At 52.8% G+C, this 20,147-nt stretch overlaps 1 protein-coding gene across 3 annotated transcripts; it reads left to right on the forward strand.

Annotated features, from left to right (window-relative positions):
* Positions 1-433: 433 nt before the first annotated feature.
* On the forward strand, positions 434-20,014 carry SGSM3 (small G protein signaling modulator 3). Of its 3 annotated transcripts, none has more exons than XM_082776680.1 (22): positions 434-453; positions 5,627-5,696; positions 6,260-6,345; positions 6,994-7,060; positions 7,810-8,018; positions 8,146-8,253; positions 8,571-8,714; positions 9,118-9,313; positions 9,484-9,629; positions 10,036-10,263; positions 10,920-10,974; positions 14,103-14,230; positions 14,342-14,497; positions 15,010-15,064; positions 15,328-15,377; positions 15,902-16,054; positions 16,146-16,216; positions 16,326-16,374; positions 16,683-16,768; positions 17,011-17,133; positions 17,840-17,900; positions 18,116-20,014. In XM_082776680.1, the coding sequence occupies exons 2-22, from the start codon at positions 5,690-5,692 to the stop codon at positions 18,197-18,199; spliced, it is 2,262 nt and encodes a 753-aa protein (XP_082632806.1). In that variant the 5' UTR covers positions 434-453; positions 5,627-5,689; the 3' UTR covers positions 18,200-20,014. The 3 variants fall into 3 exon arrangements, with proteins under 3 accessions (XP_082632806.1, XP_082632805.1, XP_082632804.1); XM_082776679.1 differs by lacking the exon at positions 434-453 and adding an exon at positions 902-1,027; XM_082776678.1 differs by lacking the exon at positions 434-453 and adding an exon at positions 4,909-4,988.
* The last annotated feature ends 133 nt before the right edge of the window (positions 20,015-20,147 follow it).

Raw genomic sequence — 20,147 nt, forward strand, 5'->3', positions numbered from 1 at the left:
GTGGCAGGGCTGCTGGCTGGGCTACCTGAGGAGCTTTCCAGCTGCTCCAGAGTGCTGGGGGGGAAAAGCTGCTGGAGCGAAGATTTATTTCCTTATGGCTTTCCGGATGCACACAGTGTGTGTGTGTGTGTGGTTTTCCCTCTGCAGAAAGGATGGTTGGGTCCTACCCCAGAGAGTTCACGAAGTAAAAAGGAGGGGAGGGTGTGAGGAGAGGCACGGCGTGTGCTTAAAGAGGTCAAGCAGGGATGGGTTGTGTCCCCTTAATATAAGGATGTGTTAATGCCGTATTTAAAAGGCCAAAATGCCAGGTACTACCTTCTTCTCTTCCTGTTTAGGGTAATATTTTGACAACAGGTCTTCGTAATCTCAGGGAGATGTCATTCGTAGCGACCCTCCCTCCAAAGGAGGCTGAAGGAAATACGTGAGCGGCAGCGGAGAGGAGGGAGCACGCTGGTAAGGGGGTGATGAGTAACATCAGCCAGTGAGTGAGGGAAACACAGCACAGCTGCCAGGACTGCAGCCAACCCCCAGCTTTGGGGTCTCCACTAGTGCCATTTCGGTACGCCTTCATTGCCGTGCTGTTAATCTGTTGCTTGCTTTCCTGTGAGAGGGCATCTTTTGCAAATCTCAGTGTTCCAGAAGACCTTGAAGATCTTAAAGATAGGCTATACTCAAAATACTTCGCTTCTGTAAATGAATGCCTCTTATGTGAGGTGGCTTGGTAATCGTAGGGACTGCTGGATCAGTGATCTGCATGAAATGAGCTGCGGGCCTCAGTCGCATTCTTAATGAATCGGTCTGCGTGATGCCAAGTTGCCTGCCATGCTCGGTGTTTGTCAGGCTGCTGTGACCAAGAAATCAGGGAGTTTGGCCCTGAGTGGTACTGCATTTGACATTGCAGCTGTTTTGGAAATAATTGGGGTGCTTGGTGCCCATTGTCCTGGCTGTTAACTGGAGGCTTCTTACCAAAACACAAGAACGGAAGAAAGCTTGTGGGGGAAAAGAAGTCCTTGCAACTTTATCAAAGGTAAGGATGTGCTGGGGCGTGTGGCCCTACAGCTCCTGTAGCTGGTGATCACCGCTGCTGGTTGGTGATCTGCATCACGTCGGTGACCCTGATCCTATGCAGACTTGAATCGATAGGATCTTAGGGACTCTGTAGTTGTCAGGTGTGATGAGGTGGATGGAGAGTTTCACTGCATGCGGTGAATGCAGTGTCCCAAATGTCCCTCGAGAGCTGGAGAGGTGTTGGCATTTCAGCGTTGTATCCTCAGCAGCACAAGGACTCGTTTGAACTTCTTTCCTTGCCACCTTTCATCAGACAGTCAAATCCTGAGACACGCAGAGCTCGCGCAGGGTGACTGGGGAGGGGTGTTTGTGTCTCACTGTGCTTGTCTGCTGTCCTGCTGCTGGCTCCAGGGAGGGAGGAGGAGAAGGAGGAGGAGGAGGATGTTGTCTTGCCATGTTTGTTTTGGCTCTGAGGAACTCTCAGCTGTTTTTACACAGGAATGCAACAAGTGATACTGGTAACAGCAATTCTGGTTCTGGCTTTAAAAAAAGTGCCTTAGGGGAAGAAGAAATGTATTTGTTTTATGAGATAGGAGAGAAAAAGATAGCATTTGGTCATTTGTATGATGAGAACTGTTGTCGCTGCCCAGTCAGTGCAGTTTCTTGGCTGGGTAACACCTGATGATTCAGAGATGAGAGAAAGTGTCCATAACCCGACAGCCCTTTTGTTCTGGGCAGGAATTCTTCCTGATCCCCAGAAATGGGAAATGTGGTTATTTTTGCCTTGTTTTGTTACAAATGCTAATGATTGTCACGCAGTTTGCTTTTATTTTTCCTCTCAGTTACCCATGTATATGCGCTTCTGCAGGAGCAAGATCCGAGTAGTCTAACGCGACGTGTTAGATGGGAGCTTTGCAAGCAGTCCTGGAGCCCTGGCAGGTGTTTTGAGTGTTTAGCCTCTTCAGAAAGTTGAGTTCTGGAAAGACAGAGCCCCGGAGGGGATAAATCTTGAGTGCTGTGGGAGATATTTTCCTTGAAAAGCCGTTTTTTTGGAGCTAAATGAAGTGAGACCTGCTAGGTGAGGCCGAGGTTTTTTTTGCTGAGACTGTTTGTGCATGAGCGGCACAGTGACAGGGGAAGTGACCTGGATCTAGCCTTTCCTGCGTGGGAATGACAAGCCCTGGCAACTAAAGCTCTGCAGATCCGTCAGAGGCTGTACCGAGGCAGAGTCATTCCTCAGGCTGTTCCTCTGCCACTGGGAGCAGTAGGATGAGAGCAGCCTGGGAATCAAACTTCCACCTGGGAGCTTGTGGGGCTGGCTCTGGATGCGATGGAGAGCCTTGGATGATTATAGAAAAACATATGAATAGCTGTCAGTGATGTCTTTCAGCATTTCTTTGGTTTGTAGAGCCTCAAGTCTCTTAACAAGTGCTTGCTTTCAAACTTCTGTAGAGCAATTGAAGCTGGACAGTTGCTGTAACCCCATCACCTTTCACAGACCTCTTAGAAACAGTTTGCAGGCTTGCCGAAGTTCACGGACCAGAGGTTAGAAACATCTTTTGGAAAGTTTGGGAGGAAAATGAGTTTTTGTGAAGTTCTGCAGAAGTGCCCTGGTGCTATACCGTGCTTATTTGGGTGAAAGCATCCTTTTATTACACATCAATAAATTGCATCACGGAAAGGTGTTTGGAGTCCATTTAGCTGCTAACCAGAAGCCTCTGGATTGTGTTTGTGTAGCAGTATTTGATGTGAAGCCACCTTTGCAGCCTTCCCTGAAGACGTGGGCTCTCACAAACCCACCCTCTGGCACCCACAGGTTTCATCCCACCACGTTTGAAGTGAGGAGAGTTTCACCGTGCAGCGAGAGAGGTGGGAGCAGACACCTCTGTGTAGTTTGTGTCCTGGCCCTTTTTTTTTTTTTCCATCCCCATTCAATGCAGACTTGAAAAAACAAACAAACAGCCCTCAGCTATTGTTCCAGAGCTTGGTCTGGCGGAACCTCCTCATGTGAGATGGGAGGAGTGCTCTGTGCTCCCATCGCATATCCTCTCCCCACGCAAATAATGGGAATGCCAGGAAAGGGGAACTCCTCCTCTTGTGATCCCAAGGGTCTGGGCAAACCGAGTTCTCCACTGCGGTGCAGTTCATGCTTAGCAGGTGCCCAGCGTGTGCTGTGTAAGGACAGACACCTGATTTCCAGGGCTAAAAAGCCAGGGTTGGGACACGAGGGCAGGAGGTGCCTGCTTCTTGTCTGTGCTTCATCGCTTACGTAGGTAGTTGTGAAGCTGGAGTTTCCTTCTGCCTGCGTACGCACAGAGCAAATATTGACTCGAGGAACTAATGGCATTTGCAGCTCCGGGATGTGCCTCTACCTGGCCCGAAGGGGAAGGCTCTGGGGGAAGGGAAGGCAAAGGGGAATTACCGGGTTCGGGGTTACTGGGTTCCTGCTCCCCTTGCCTGTTGCAAGTCAGGATTTTAACTCGGAAAACAAAACATTTCTGAGTGTGAGGGGGTGGAAACGAACTGCCTGATCCAGGGCAGGCTTCTTCTCTGATTTCTAAGAGAGGGGCACACAGTCTGGATGGCAAACTGGATGCAATCTCCTTGAGGTTTAAAAGCTGAGCTTCTAGGACTGCAACAAAGCGTGTGGCCTTGTGTTGCGTACTGTGGCTTTGCAATCACTTGTCTTTCCGAAAACTTTTTTATCTTTTTTTTTTTTTTTTTAAACACAGGAAGAATGTAGAGAGCAGTGGAAAGCAGCTGGCAGGGGGATTGGCTGCGTGCAGAGCGTTGCTTCGTGTTCAGTGGGAAGTCGAGCTTTTTCCCATGCTTAGTGGCAGAGGAAGTGATTGTGTGCGATGCTTCCCTGACAGTGGATGAAAGTCTGGCAAGAATTGTGGTTGTTCTCCTTCTGGTGGTGGTTGCTGCTTGTTCCCTGCATGGCTGTTAGTTGTAGGGTCTGCAGCATACAAAAGCAGTGCTTTGTCAAACTCTTCAGTGCTGCTTTTCTGCCGGATTTTATTTCTGTTTGGCTAAAATCATCAGAGGAAGAACATCCCTAGGAAGGAGTTTTTGTTCCAGAATAAGGATCCTACCGAAAAGTTCCCGGAGGCCAGGCTTTCAGGAAGGTTTCCCTAGGAACCAGAGGCAGGAAAAACCTGCCCACCTTGTTCAGCGCCCTGATACCAGGGGAGGAAGGCCAGCAGAGGAGCTGTTGCTGCCAAGGCGGAGGCCGGGCTGCGTGACGTGGGCAGGGGGAGGTGTTGCCCAGCGCTGCACCTGCCCTGGGACCTGGAGTCCAGTCTCCTAGTCCTTGTGGTGTCTTACTGGGGGCAAACTTGGTGCTAAGAGAGCAAGTGGGGCCACTGGGGTGACAGAAGGACAGGGGAGAGTTCACAGAACTCACAGGTGAGCAGCTGGTCACTGTGTGGACAACATAACCTCAGAAACAAAAGCTGGACTTGTTTTTTTTTCCTCCTTTTTGCACTAAGTTGGTGTCAGATCACAGTGTCTGTTCAGCCATGCCAGCCTGTCTCCTGCCGAGAACTGTTTCACTCTGGGAGGAAGGAGCCTTATCTTTTGTGTTCCCAGATGCCTTCCTAGCTGCTTATCTGAGCGCTGGAGCGAGGCTCTTCTAGGCTGTAGCTGCTTGCTGAGATGCAGAGGCAGGAGCGGCAGTGTAACCTTGTAGTGGTTTGCAGCCAGGAGCAGCTGTACTGCAAAGGGGAAGCTGGAAAATCCATCCGAGGTGTGCAAACATTATTTTCTCCCAAGTTCTTTCCTAAGAACTCTTTTAAGCTCGAGTGGCTGATATATCCCGACTTTCTCTGCTTGCTGGAGGTGGCTCTCGCCATCTCCCACACACACAGAGCTATGCGAATTATCCTGAAGCCCAAAATACCTGTTTCTGACCACCAAACTATTCTGTTGCTGTACTGGAAACCCCTTGTCTGAATCTGCCGTGAACTGGTGCCAGGAAGGTAAGGAGAGTGTGTGCTGGTTCATCATGAACTCTGTTACCTGATGCATTTCAGAGGAGCCTGGCTCATTGCAGGGGGTTCTCCCTGGCATGTTCTCCACGTTCTGGTCTAGTTGATCACAGGAAGGCCTTGTCAGAGATTTTCCTAGTGCCCTTCAAGAGTTTATGCCACAGCCTAACACACATCACTCCTGTTTTGTGCTGATGCTCCTAAAACCTGTTTCAGAATTCCTGAGTCTAAAGACACCCCTCAAACCCTCGTCACCATTCCAGTCCCTTCTCCACAGCTGGTGAATTCAGAGAATGATCCGGTGTTGTTTTAGCATCCGTAATTAAATACAGGACTCACTGTGATGGAATTTGGCTTGATTTTTGGCATACTCTCAGTCAGCAATGCTGGTGGTATCCCACAGAATTTGGTAGATGATGCCGTGCTCTTTCTAGCTGATAGGTGTGAAATGAAGAGGGAATTCCGCTCTTTGAAGGTTAATTTTCCTGTGGGGAGCTTAAATACTGAGGGATTTTAATTCTCCTGTGGAGAATTTGTGTGTGAAGGGTCTGTCTGTCCCTCCCTGTGCTCTCAGGTACTAACTGATGAGATGCCCTCATAATCAATTCTTCTTTTTCTGTGTGTAACAGGATAGTGACCTCTCACCTCTGAGACCAGTGGGCAGCCTCTGCCACGCAGCCTTACCTACCACGATGTCAGGTGAGCAGACAAAAAGGGACCTTCTTATTTGATTGCATTTTCTTTCTTCATCTACAGCTTAGCAGAGCAAAGGTACGGGTTCCTGTAGATGTCCTTTTCATTACCATACTACTCTGTGTAAAACAGAGGGAGAGCAAGTGCCCTGCTCCTTGTGACACAGCTGCCTTTTTGCTCAGGGAGAGCTCAATTCCTCCTTTTGCCCTGTGCTGAGGCTGCTTCAGCCATTGAATACAGAGGAAGGAGGAGAATGAAATGCAATTTGTCTTCCCCCATGCCAAGGGAAGCCGAGCTGCTCAGGGGGACACCACCTGAGGCTGGGAAGGGGCTCACCTGGAGCACACAAGACCATGGCAGGTGCACATGGGTTGCTGCAGCTTTCTACACACGGGCTGGCAACCTCGGAGGGAGGGCAGCAGCCTCGCAGGCCTTCATCAGCAAGGGGAGCAGATGAGCATCCTGCTGAGGGCTTTGATTTCCCATTTTGGTGCCTGGCTGGCAGAGTGTGCATGTTCACGGGGAGTCCTTCTGGGTTCTCACTGCTGCGTGTTGCTCTCTCTGTTTAGGCCACCACACTCCCTCTGCTGGGGGTCCCTTCTCGGCGCTCACCCCCAGCATTTGGCCGCAGGAGATCCTGGCAAAATACACGCAGGTACGGCGTGGGGCAGGGAGGGTAAATGCTCTGGTTCTGTGCAGAAATAAGGGGACTCTGGTGGCTTTTGGGGTCTCCAAACACCGTAGGGGAAAGGAGGGAGGGAGGCACTGCTCCACCAGTGGTGTGGTTGCAGACACTTGTTTGCCACTCGACCTTCATTTGTCTTGTGGCTGTGGCTCTCGCAAGAGGATCTTGCAGGGCCTCAAGAAACTTGGGCGAGTTATTGCCCTGCTGTGTGGCAACTCTTGCTCCACTGTGAAAATGTTGACACTCGGAGGGAGCCTCTGTCACCATCAGGCTGCTCTGGGCGGCTTGCACAGGGCAGGAAGGGCTCGCCTCAGGGCTTGCCGCCAGGTGGGCAGAGCAGGAAGGAAGGAGGCAGCCCTGGAGCTCTGCAACCTGCCCGCGGGGTTTGCTGAAGGCAGCTGCGCCCAGAGAGGCAGGTTAAAGCTGATCTGGGAGCTCTGCTAGGGCACGGGACGAGCGGGTGGGCTTGTAGGGAATGGAGGCACCTGTAGGATTTTAACCTCCGGGTGAGGAGCGCAGTGGCTCAGGGCTCGGTGCGGTGGGGCGGGGTGGAATTTGCTGGTACCTGCTGGGCTGTGCAGTGGTGAAAGTGTCTGTTCTCCTTCCTCACGCCCCCAGAAAGAAGAGGCCATCGAGCAGCCCGAGTTCAAGTACGACGAATTCGGTTTCCGAGTTGATAAGGAAGGTAAAGCCAGCCCCATCCCTCCCCATTTGGAAATGGGGACATTTCCAGCTCTCAGGCCATGCAGCGTGAGGGCAGAGCTTGTTTGCACCGTGCCCTGAGGCACCTTGAGCTGTAGAGGATCCTCTCGAAGCAATGACCTGAGAGAGAGCAATTTCCTTCAGACAGAACGTTTGATGGATTTGTGCGTTCTGAAGCCAGCAGAAAGGTTTGGATTGCTTTGCTGGGATCTGTGTTAGGATGAAGGATGCCTTACGTCAAACCTGTGCTGGCACTGAAGTATATTTTGGAGAGATGGCCCGAGATTAAGGTGCCCTCTCATAGTGAATTTGCCAGTGTTCTTATTAAAGATCTTTTTGGTGATTAGCTCTCCCCGAAGTTAACATTTTGTGCCTCATTACTTGCATGAGCATATGGCTTTCTGCTTGTCGCCGCCGAGGCTCGCTCTGCTTTTGTCAGCTTGATTTACAGATCCTCACAAAACCCAGCAGGGTGACTGCTGCCAGTGTCTTGTTTCATTCCTGCCATGCTCTGCTGTAAATCAGGAGTGAACAGAGGCTTCGGTGCCTTTTGCTTACAACCAAAAAATTGCTATGTGGAGAAGAAAGTTAGAAACCAAGCTCTGCCTTCCCGTGCTGTGGCTGGAAGACACGAATGATTTTATGTGCTTTCTTCAGATGGATGTCCTGCTCCTCCCCGTGTGTGTTTCCTCTCTCACCCATCTTCGTGTCTCTCCCTTCCCTTGCTCTCAGATGGTGCTGAGACCAACTCCAGCAAGCTCCTGGGGCTCCCGCTGACAGAGGAGCCGCAGCAGAGGCTCAAGTGGCAGGCTCACCTGGAGTTCACGCACAACCACGACGTGGGCGACCTCACCTGGGACAAAATCGAGGTCACCCTGCCGCGTTCAGACAAGCTGCGCTCGCTGGTGCTGGCCGGCATCCCGCACAGCATGAGGCCACAGGTGAGAGCGCTGCCTGGCTGGGCACAACCCCCTGCCCGGAGTAAAAGGCAGAGGAACGAGACCACATTCTTTTGGTTGAGGGGGTGCCAGGTTATGGCTCTCAGTGGCTCCTCCTCTCCCTGTTCAGCTGTGGATGCGCCTTTCTGGGGCCTTGCAGAAGAAGAGGAATTCCGAGATGTCATATCGGGATATCGTGAAAAACAGCTCTAACGACGAGACCATTGCTGCAAAACAGGTGAGAGAGACTGCCTAGTGCTGGCTGGGCAGGAGAAATCTCCCCACCAGCATGCCTGCTCTGAAGCTGGGGGGGCTGAGTGCAGACATATTTCTTAGGAGCCACCAAGTCGCTGTCTGGCTTTTTTTTTGCATGTGTTATGAGGCTATTAAACTGGCCCCAGGTGCTTGGACAGGGCCTTCCTCAGTCCGCAAGGACTTGAGAATTGTAGAGGGAAGCAGAGTTCCCTGAGGCAAGGAGCCACGGGTAAGTACAGAGAGCAGAAGGCCGTCGGGTGCTGCCAGCTGACCGTTTCCTCGTTTGTGTCTGTCTGGCAGATTGAGAAGGACTTGCTCCGCACGATGCCCAGCAACGCCTGCTTCTCCAACATGAACAGCATCGGGGTGCCACGGCTACGCAGGATCCTACGGGGGCTTGCCTGGCTCTACCCGGAGATTGGCTATTGCCAAGGCACCGGCATGGTGAGTTGCTTTCCTGGTGCTTTTTGCAGTGGGGTCGATCTGTCTGTGGCAGCTGTGCTGGACTTGAGGCAATTTTTGGATTTGAGGCAATGCTACCAGACACTGCAGCCTCCAGACTAGTTGAAGGGAAATTCATTCTGCATGGAACACTTCTTCCTAGGAGAGGTGGAACAGAGCAACACCGTGTGTCCAAAGGGGTGGAATAATTCAGTCCCTCTATGGGGGAGGGACAGACAGGCTTCCTCTCTCTGAGGAGAAATCCCTTCCATGGGAGAGACTGCAGGAGAGCCACTAGAGAGAAAAGAAGGTGCTGGTCACCTAGGCACAGGTCTGTGTGAGGAGGGGAGAAGAGTTCCTCTCCTCTGCAGGCTTGGCACGCAGGCTTTCTTCCTTCAAATCCCAGGTGGCTGCCTCCCTGCTGCTCTTTCTGGAAGAGGAAGATGCCTTCTGGATGATGTGCGCTATCATTGAAGAGCTGGTCCCTGCCTCCTACTTCAGCACCACCCTGATGGGGGTGCAGACAGACCAGCGCGTCCTGCGGCAGCTCATTGTGCAGTACCTGCCCCGCCTGGACAAGCTGCTCCAGGAGCACGACATCGGTAAAAATGTGCCCGTAGCTTTTCTGGCCAGGGTGCTGTGCAGGCAGAGATCGCTGTGCTCCTTTCACAAAGGGAGAACAAGAGCTGGGAGGGCAGTGCTCGGGGGAGTCCATCCCCAAAGGCTGGCTGAGTTCCCCTGTCGTGATTCCTGTCTGTGTCTCTACTCACAGAGCTGTCCCTCATCACCTTGCACTGGTTCCTCACCTCTTTCGCTAGCGTCGTCCACATCAAGCTGCTGCTGCGCATTTGGGACCTCTTCTTCTACCAGGGCTCCCTGGTGCTGTTCCAGCTCACGCTGGGCATGCTCAGCATGAAGGTAACTGCTGCCCCCACTTCCTTCTTTCAGTGCTTAATGGCAAATTTTAGGGGCAAGGTTTTGTATCCACTTCTTCTGTGTGGTCTGGGAAAATGTGTGAAGGGCAAAGGTGAGTAAGGGGAAAGTAGAGCACAGCAGGTGCTACACAGCATGTGAGACTGAGTAGTTTCCCTTTCCTTGACCCCAGGAAGATCCCTGCTGTGCCTGCTCCTGGTGGAGTAGCTTCTATTTGATTGATTTGACTTCATTTCAATGGTGGATGTTAAATAGAGTTTGGGGAGCAGAGCTCAGTGCAGTAGATAGTGCCCAGGCTGTGAGCTGAGCGTCAAATCGCATCCAGCAGCACCAAGAGCAGAGCTGTCGTGTGCTTACCGTTCCATGTGGTAAAATGATGGCATCATTGCAGGAGGATGAGCTGATCCAGTCCGAGAACTCTGCCTCGATCTTCAACACGCTGTCGGACATCCCCAGCCAGATCGAGGACGCCGACGTGCTGCTGCGGGAGGCCATGCGCGTGGCGGGCTCGCTGACGGACGTGGTGGTGGAGACCCAGCGTCGCAAACACCTGGCCTACCTCATTGCCGACCAAGGGCAGCTGCTCAACTCCAGCACCGCCGTCAACAATTTGTCCAAAGTGAGTGCCCAGATCGCTTGGAATTAACCCGAGCACACGAAATGCAATAAGAGTGGGATTAAGGCATTAGTGAGAAACCGATATGCTGAAATAACTCTGGAAGGGAGAGTCAGAAAACAGCAGCAGCCTTTGAGAAGCTGAAAAAGAAATTCATCTGTGTTTAACCTCAGACTGCAGTCTGCAGCTGCAGATATAGTAGCTCCGGTTTGTCAAACCTGTGTGGAAGATATATTCTGGATGCTCCTCTGTGTGCTTATCGGCAGACAATCCTGCAGTTCTGAAACGTAATGGGCATCCACTTAGAAATCTAAACACAATTACGTGTGGAACTGCTGCTGGCAACAGGTAGAATTAAAACTAAAATCATTCAGATGAATCACAGTTGATTCTTGAACTTCAATTATGCTTTCGTAATAATTGGGCTATAAATAACTTGTTGCACATAGAGCAGGTCAAGCAGGAGAGCTGATTCACTGCAGCTGGAACTGGAACAACTGTCTAAAATTGCTGGGTCACTTGTTGGCCCCTTCCAGCAGTTGCTGTCAAGACCCCTTGCTCAGACCTGAACGTTGTGGAGGGTTGCTTCCTTTTCCTGTACTAAATCCACTGTAATGTGTGCACTTTTCTTCTTTTTCTCTTTTCTCTCTCCCCCGTAGATTGTGCGGCGCAGGACTCAGCGCAGGAAATCTGGCATTACCTCTCTGCTGTTCGGTAAGGACAGTCCTGTGCCTGCCCTGTGGTGTGGATGGATCTGGCAACCTAGGAGGGAGGGTGCTGAGTGACAGGGAAACTCTGAGAAGAGGAGAGGAGGGAACTAGAAATGAAGGATGAGAGGGAAGAAGTGTAGTTTTCTATTCACTCGCTTTGGTCTGAGCTCAGAAAGTGAGTTTCAGATCAGCTGGTAAGTCCTTAAGTGGTGATTGACAGTGGGCTGCACCTCAGCCCTGTGCCCAAGGCTCTAACACATCTTCTGGCAGACCACGTGCAGTCCATGGGCTATATGCTGTAGTCTCCTGATACTGCTCCTCTGAGCTCAGGAGCATCGTATCTGAAGATCTGAGACAGGACGGGATGGTCCAGTGGGTCATCCATCAAGTTTTTTAAGTCAAAATTTAAAAATGCAGACATCCCTCATGCTTCTTCCTCTTACCTGCTACAAGAGTTTGATGTCACGAACAAACCTCTTTGATTCTTTACTCTCACTGCTTATGAGCTCGCCCAGCATACGTCCAGAAAGCACGTGGCCAGGATAGGTTTTGCATAGATACAAAAATAACTTCTGTGGCTTTTGTAATAGCCTTCTCTATCGTAAACCTCACTGTCATCACCTTCTGTGCAACTGGCTAGCTGTCTTGAAATTGCTACATCTCACCACAGAAATTTGTTTTTCCGGGGAAGGAGAATGTACTGAGTTTACAAGGTTTAGATAATGTTCCAGTTGTGGTTGAAATGGCCTGAATAAACTTAAAGCTGTGTTTTACTGGTCTCTTCAGAGAAGAGCTTTTCTAATGGTCTCTGGGAAGCTCACATCTTGTCAGAGGCTTTGCTTACACGCACGCACAGCATTGCATAGAAAAACGATAGTACAGCACTGGTGAAGCTGTAAGGTTGAGCATGCAGAAGTGAAGAAAGGCAGGAAGGTTGGGAAGGTTGTTACTGCAACCTGGACTCTTCTGTGTAAGGCTATCATACGGTCAGTACACGCTGAATCTGTAGGGAACGTAGCTGCCACGTGCATCTTTCTTGTGTCTCAGCCTCTTCTTGGCCAAGTTTGAGCACCTTCCTTGGAGGTGATAGTGAGTATCCCCAGGCAACAAGGTAAATCTGAAGTTCAAGTCTCAAAGTGTATCAGTGGTGGAAGATGATTGATGATCACTGAGGTGATTGATGGTGGCTTTTATGTACAGTGACTGTCATGCTTTTGTCCTTAATAACTAAAACGTTATTTAAAATGTGTGTGATAGTGGTTTTACCACTAGTGGCACCTAGTCTTGCTCTGGGTGGGAGTAAGAATTTATCCAGAACCTAATTCTTCTTCCATAGAGAGAATGAAGACGTAGAAGTAACTTGGAACAGGGGTCATAGAGTCACTGGAGCGCTGTTTGGAAGGGACCTGGAGGAGGTTGGTAGTCCGACCTCTTGTGTTCATGCTAGATCAGGTCAGCCAGGGCTTTCTGTAGCTGAGCTTCAAGAGGTTGGATCAGATCTCTAACAAAGAAATAGAAAAAAGAAACGACGAAAGGCCGTACGTGTTGCCCTTTTCCTGTTAGCTGGTCATTGCCCCAAGGAGACCCAGGAGGGCTCGTCCTCCTCTGCACAACTGCTCGGTCTTTGCAGCTCAAAATAGAGCCTCATCACACGTGGCCGGTCCCGCACTCATTTCCTGTTTTGGAAACACCCCCAGGTGCAGCGAGGTGAATCTGGTGGAAACCCCAGGCGCTTTCCTCTGTGTTTCGTGTGTTTGGAGGTGGGAGGGTGCAGAACTTTCCTGGCTCTCCTGCTCGTGTCTGGGTGGGATTCATCAGGGTGCAGGATTTTGGCCAGAAGGGGCCAAATGATGAAACAAAGAGTCAGCAATCTGTGTAAACCAGGGCAGCCCACGGCTAGCGTGGCTGTGGTTGTAGTTTCTTCTTTAGTCACATTCTGTTTCAGCAGCGTGAATTTTCCAGGAATCTCCCCCACGGTCTGCGTGATCACTCATCTATTTACGATCTTCCTCTCTCTCTGAATCTGCAGTGAGGCTTCTTACGTCCTACCCCATTGCCTTAGGAGGAGGTTTTGTTAATTTTCATTATTTGGCCTTGGAGTTAGTGTGTGTTCGCCTATTCTAGTCCAGAAGCAAAGTTCAGTTTTTCTCTTATGCTCTCTGTCTAAATCTGACTCTTATTAAATAGAGCAAATGGAAAAGAATTATAAAAATCATTTTAAATCTAATATTGTGTTTCCAGTTATGTTCTTAAAGTTTGGGACTTTTTAATTAGTATCACTTGGATTAAAAGACACCGTTAATCACTTTTCAGTAAGCAGGAGCTATTCTTCGTGTACGCATCGCAAAAATAGATCTAGGAAAATACACGTTGAATTTAAAACAAATGATATTTCTTAGGAAAAGAAGCAAATGATTAATCACGTACCCAATTTTTAAGGCATTCAGACGCATTCATTGCCTAAATAATCAATACCAGTAGGTGTCTTTCTGCATAAATGAATAGGATTTTTGGCAGCTTATGTGGGAATTAGTAAAAGTTGGAAGTTGGGTTACTTTTATTTTGTACTTATGACCATCTGTATACACCAAAATGTTTGAACTTTGGCTGTTAGGGAGGCAGAGGTGACGGAGGATGGAAGCTTCTCTCTCATGGCTCTCACTTCTGGGCTGACACAGGAAAGTGGCCTGTCTTGGTTTTCACATCTTTTTCAGGTCTCAGTGAAGGAGATGCTCTCACCCTGTACGCCGTGCAAAAGTTATAAGTAGTTTTCACAAAAGCTGTTTCAGTTTTAAGAGCATTTCAGTTCCAGAAGACTTTTGCAGTGTCCCTAGTTCTGAGTCTGACCATGGTGCTGCCCCTGTGTGCTGTGCAGGCAGTGCAGCAGCGGCTCGGCACGCTAAGATCCCAGACAGCGTCCTCCCAGTCCCATGTATTCGTTGGAAATAGCAGCTCCTTAAAAAATGGGACAGCCTTGTTGATAATTCTTACTTACATTAGTGAGTAGATCGGCAGTAGGTTCCTGCCTTAATGCAGGCAGGCTTGTTTGATTTCTGGCACTAATAAGAAATAAATATCTCATGCTTGGTTTCCTTTTCCTCACCTTCCCCCTGGCCGTGTGGGCTCCACCAGGGGACGACGACCTGGAGGCCCTGAAAGCCAAGAACATCAAGCAGACGGAGCTGGTGGCTGACCTCCGCGAGGCCATCCTGCAGGTGGCCCGGCACTTCCAGTGCGTGGATCCCAAGAACTGCAGCATTGTGAGTGGGACGGGGGCTGCCACGTGCAGAACAGGCGCTGTAAGCTCTGGGAGATGAGCTGGGAGTCACCTGCTGGTCTTCATTCCTCTTTGCTCTGTATCCTTGTGCCAGGACCTGACCCCGGACTACAGCATGGAGAGCCACCAGCGGGACCACGAGAACTACGTGGCCTGCTCCCGCAACCGCCGGCGCCGCGCCAAGGCCCTGCTGGACTTCGAGCGCCACGACGACGACGAGCTGGGCTTCCGCAAGAACGATATCATCACGGTGCGAGGGGCAGCGCGGGGCATACCCAGCCCGTCTGGGAGATCCGCTCAGGGTAGCTGGGGGTCCGAGGGAAGCACTGGGTGGCTCTGGGATGAGGCAGGATGTGAGTATGGTTTGGTCTTTCTCAACACAACTACAAAGGCCCTTTCCTGGCTGCCATACAGCAGAGCCAAAGCTTGATTTGGTGCCAGTTCAACGCCTCACACCAGGCTGTGGTAAGGCTGTAAAAGCATCCGTTTGCCTTTTAGCTGTGGGCGCCCCATCTGGAAGTGGGGAAAGAGGAATGACATTATGTTTGCAGTAGCTTTTTGCCATTGAAAACCCTGCACCACGTGAGATTAAGGCACTGGCAAAAGAGGAGAAGGCAGTTCCTCATGGTGCACACACAGTCAGGCAGCTGTAGCCCTCCTCACCTGTGGGGGGAGAGTTCTGTGTCCTGCCTCCATTCCTTGCTGCTTGCGAGTCGTCGTCTGACACTCTTCAACCGCTGTTTCCCACCCCCTGTCTTTCAGATCATTTCCCAGAAGGACGAGCACTGTTGGGTGGGAGAGCTGAATGGACTGAGAGGTGAGAGCGGGGCAGGCTGAAATGGGGGGGGAGAGCAGGGTGGGATGCAAAGGATGGTGGTTGGGTGCACATCATCTCCGCTGCTGGTGGGCGGGATCCTGTAATTGGCTTCCTCCTGCAGTTGCCTGAATTCTTGTGATTTTTCAGGCTGCTTGCTTCCTTCTCTGAGGTTGGACTCCATGAACTCTGATTAATTCTCAGCCCCCACTGGTTTCTCATCTCCCCTGTTTGTTAGGCTCACCTCTTTTGTCCATCCTTCGTAGGTTGGTTTCCTGCAAAATTTGTGGAGATCTTGGATGAGAGGAGCAAAGAGGTAATTAAACAATAACAATACTAATTGAAAAGGGCCCTGTATTGCCCTCACTGAGTGCATTTGTGGGGAGCTGAGCGCAGTGCTTGGAGACCGGCTCTGGGAAAGCTGAGCAGCCGTAGGGCAGGCACGCAGCAGGATGCTGGGGCAGGGTTTCAGCCTGCTTCCCTCTGCCTGTGCTCTCTTCCTCCTTTGAGGCTGTCCCTGTGGATCTTGCCGGTGCTTTCTGGTCACCACAGTGGATTCTCCCCCAGCAGCTGTGCCTGAGGGAGCAGTGCCTTGGTTCCCCTGGTGAAATGTCAGCTGTTTAGCACTGCCCCACGAGGGGCACCTGCTCTAGGCACAGAAGTGCTGGTGTCCCAGCGAGTCCCAGGGGGCCAGCACTGACCGTGGCACCTCACACAAGATCATAAAGGGCCGAGGGAGGGGGCTGGGAGTGAAGGAGGCATGCGTGGAGCAGCTGTGGGTGAGCACACCACCTCCGTGTGCTGTCCCAATGCACTGAGCTGGTTCTTGGTGCCCCTCAGTACTCCATTGCTGGCGACGATTCGGTGACAGAAGGGGTGACGGACCTGGTGCGAGGCACGCTGTGTCCAGCCCTCAAGTCCATATTTGAGCATGGACTGAAGAAGCCGTCGCTGCTGGGGGGCGCCTGCCACCCCTGGCTGTTCATCGAAGAGGTGAGGCAGTTCCCTTCCCTTCCTGGGGCTGGGCCGAAGGGGCTGTATGGCGGTGTAGGGTCGTGTGCCAACTGTCCCTGTGCCTCCCTAGGCTGCGAGCAGGGAAGTGGAAAGGGATTTTGACTCCGTGTATTCTCGCCTGGTGCTCTGCAAGACGTACAGGTAAGGCCCCGTTATTCGCACCCTGCTCCTGTGTGCCCATCAAACTGCTGCTCTCCACCTTGGGGAGGTGCCCCAGCCTCCTCGTAGCTGTGTGCTGTGATCTTTTCAGGCTCGATGAAGACGGCAAAGTCCTCACCCCAGAGGAGCTGCTTTACCGGGTGAGCGCTGCCCCAGCCCAGCCGGTAGCAGGGCTGTTTCCTGGGGGGGCTGCTGGAGGGCGCTGCCCTTCAGGGAGGTGCTTGGGAGTCTCCCTGAGCTTCCCCGACTGGGGAGAGGCACAAATGGGAACTGTCTGGCAGCCTCAGCCCCTGTGATGCTGGTGGGTGGCACTGGGTGAGGCTGGGAGCACGCTGGGGGGCTCTGGGGGGGGGCAGCGTTCGGCTGTGCTGCTGACACGGGATCTCAGCTCGGCCCCGGCTGAGGCTGAGCTGCGAGGAGGCCGTAACCACATCTTCCTGCCCTCCAGGCAGTTCAGGCTGTGAACATGACGCACGACGCCGCACACGCACAGATGGACGTGAAGCTTCGTTCCCTCATCTGTGTGGGACTCAAGTGAGTCACCTGGGCCTGCCGCCCCCAGCGACAGGGGTGCGAGGAGCTTGGGATGGGGCAGAGCAGGCTCATGAGCAGCGGTTGTTTCAGCCTGCCTTGGGGTCGTTGGGGTGTGCTGGTCCTGACGGGGACAAGATTGTGGGCTGGGGTCGAGGCTGGGGCTGAGAACAGCCTGTCCCAAAGGGGCAGAGCTTCTTCCCATGGCTTCAGCCGAGTAACGTGCCTCCACCCCCTCGCCGCAGCGAGCAGGTGCTACATTTGTGGCTGGAGGTGCTGTGCTCGAGCCTGCAGACCGTGGAGAAGTGGTTCCATCCCTGGTCCTTCCTGCGCAGCCCCGGCTGGGTGCAGATCAAGTGTGAGCTGAGGTGAGTCTGGCCCCTCGGGCCTCGCCTGGATTTCCTCCTCCCCTGCGGGAGCTGGGCCTCACCGTGGCGGGTTTTGGACCCTCTCCCGCCAGCAGCAGCGCCCAGATCTCTTTCCGTGTGCTGAGGCAGCAGCAACCGTCTAGACAGCCTAATGGGATGCGCTGGGCCTGCCGGATTTAAGGGCAAGCCCTGGCTCCTGGGGAGCTGTCGTGACAAGCAGGCAGCAGCTGCCCGTTCCCTCTGCACTGCACTGGATCCCTCACAGCCTGGGGCAGAGCTCGTTCAGCACAACCACAGCACCAAGGGGCTGCTTCTGGGCTGGAATGGGGTTGTGGGGAGCAGGAGCTGAGCCCTGGGCCGTGGACTCTTCCCTCAGCCACTAGTGCCCGTGGTGCAGCAGAGCCCGGGGCTGCGCTGCTGTGTCAGGCTCTGTAGGGGCTGCACTTGAGTCGCGTTTTCGAGCTTCTCCTCCAGCCTGGGACTGGCAGGACGGGAAGTCCAAGCAGGAGGTGGAAAGAGGGGAAGGTGGAGAGCTGCTGCTGCTGCTCTGGCAGTGCCAGCAGGTGATCCCCACCCTTTCAGCTGGGTGTTTTTCTCGGGTGGGCTGGTGCAGTTGTGTGCCCGGGGGCAGCAGTGGCAGGCACGGGCTGGGAGCGTGCTCTGGGCGTGTGCCTGAGCGCCGGGCTGTGCTCTCCTTCCCTTCCAGGGTCCTCTGCAAATTCGCCTTCAGCCTGTCTCAGGACTGGGAGCTGCCCATAAAGAGGGAGGTGAGTGGGCAGCATCTCCTCCCCTCCTTCCTCTCACGGCCCGGGGCAGGGTCAGAGGCTTCAGATGGAGCCGTTTTCCACAAGGCCTCCCCCCACTGCGTGGAGGTGGGCAGGGCAGGAGCTGCCTGGCTGCTGTGCCCACGTTTCACCCACGGATGCTTCCCCCTCACTTTTCGGGGCGTGGCGCGCTGACCCGGCTCTCTGTCTCCCTGCAGGAGAAGGAGAAGAAGCCGCTGAAGGAAGGGGTGCAGGACATGCTGGTGAAGCACCATCTCTTCAGCTGGGACATAGACGGGTGACCCACACCCCGCCCCGGCCCGGGGAACCTTCTCAACGGCACACGCTCCTCTCCCCCACTCCGTCCCCTCCCCACACTTGTACCCATGACAAAATCCCCCTCGGGGGGCTGCCAGAGCTGCAGACCCCAGGGCGGCCACGGCCTCGCGGGGTGGCTTTGGGCTCTGGAAGGTGGGAATGGGGGGAATGGGGCTGTGGGAGCAGGGCCAGCACCACTGCTCCGGACCAGCCAGGGGCTCATCTCCAACGGGGAGAGGGGAGGTGAAGCCCCAAGCACTTGGAGGGGTTCCCCTGACCTGGGGCCGGGGCAGGGAAGGGGAATCAGTGTTGGCCTCGTCCCACTGCTCTGGCAGCGGGGTGCTTATGAGGTGCCTGAGGGCACCAGCCCGCTACCGCTGGAACGTCTCCTCTGGGAGACAAAAACCAACACTCCCTGAAAACCCCCGAGTGTTTCATGCTGTCGTTTTAGTCTCTAGCTGATTTTTACCGTTAACCAAAAAGCTGTAAATTATCTCCAGGCCCGTGTGTATATTTTGGCACTGTTGTAGCTCAGGATGGGGTTGAGGTGGGAGCTGGCTCAGGGAGACTTAACTCATCCTCCTGGCCCTGCGGTTGGCGGCAGGGCCAGGGCGGGAGGGGAGAATTGCTGCTTTGTGGTGGTGGCTCTGGATATGGAGTCTGTGACTTTCTACTGAAAGCGCTTGTCTGTGAGCACAAAACTACTCGTGAGATGACACTAGATTCTTACTGCCCTTTATTCCGTGGGTTTGTAAATAAAAACTGCATCTTGGGAGAGCGCTGGGCTGAGCCTTTGTTTTTGCACAGGGCCGGGGATGGATTTAATTCCTGAAGTCTTCAGTCTTCAGTAACTTGAGCCCCTGAAACACGGGAAATACTCAAAACCAAGGAACTAGGGGCTGCTGGTGGCCAGCAGCAGTGCCTGCAGGTGGAGGGGTTTGTCCAAGAGCAGCCCGTAGCTGGGCGAGGCAGAGCGGCCCCGCGCCCTCCCAGCAGCGCAGCGCAGCAGAGACGCCTCGGAGCCCGTGGCTGTTTGGAATTTTTTTAATAAAATGGATTTTTTTTTTTTTTCTTCAAATATTTGTAACTGAAAAAATAATTCAATTTAAAGATCCGTTCTCTCCCCCGTCACCTCGTCGCCTTTTCCAGTTGAATACTCGCTCTGGATCCCATGCCCCAGCGCCGTCCCTCGCGGGCGGTGCTGCCCACCCCTCGCCGTTCGCTGCATAGTGGAAGGGGGAGTGCGTGCTAGTCAAATACACGGTACAAACAAGTAGTGGTTACAGCAGAAAGATTCAGGATTACATTCAAGGTAGAGGCAGAACATCAGGCTTTTTTTTTTTTTTCTTTCTTTCTTTCTTTTCCCAATGGGTGCAAAAAACGTCCTTCCAGGGGAATACCTCTTCCAACAAAGAACTATTGAACTATTATTCAAACAAATAATAGTAAGAAAGCAGAGAACCGGGCTAGCCTCCTCCGGGCACGTCTCAGGGAAAAGATCACTCTGGGATATCCTGGGACAAGACGCTGTCTTCCCCCTGCCCCTGGCCACGAGGTTTTCGTGTGCTCTCCTGGTAGAAGCCCTTTGTGCAGAGGGGCTCCGGCAGGGTCGCGGGTTTCCTCAGCCAATTTCAAGTCCGTTGGGCAAATTGAACGAATTCCTACAGGTTTCACGAGCGGAGGTGGGGAGGTAAAGGCGAAGGGGAGCACCCGGGAGCTCCTCTTTTCGCCACCCACCCAGGGGAAGGGTGAAATCGGGCGCTGGCGCTGGCACCTCTGCCAGCAAGGAGCGGGGGGGCTGCAGGTGGAGTGCTCCCACCCTCCTGCAGGAGCAAATTGCACTTGGATACTTGAATTCTTTACGAATTGCCACTTGGTAATTCCTCGTACAAAAGAAATCACACAGCTGTTTTGCTTTTTTTTTTTTGGGGG

Source organism: Aythya marila (assembly GCF_965140915.1).
Source record: "Aythya marila genome assembly, chromosome: 1".
NCBI lineage: Eukaryota > Metazoa > Chordata > Aves > Anseriformes > Anatidae > Aythya > Aythya marila.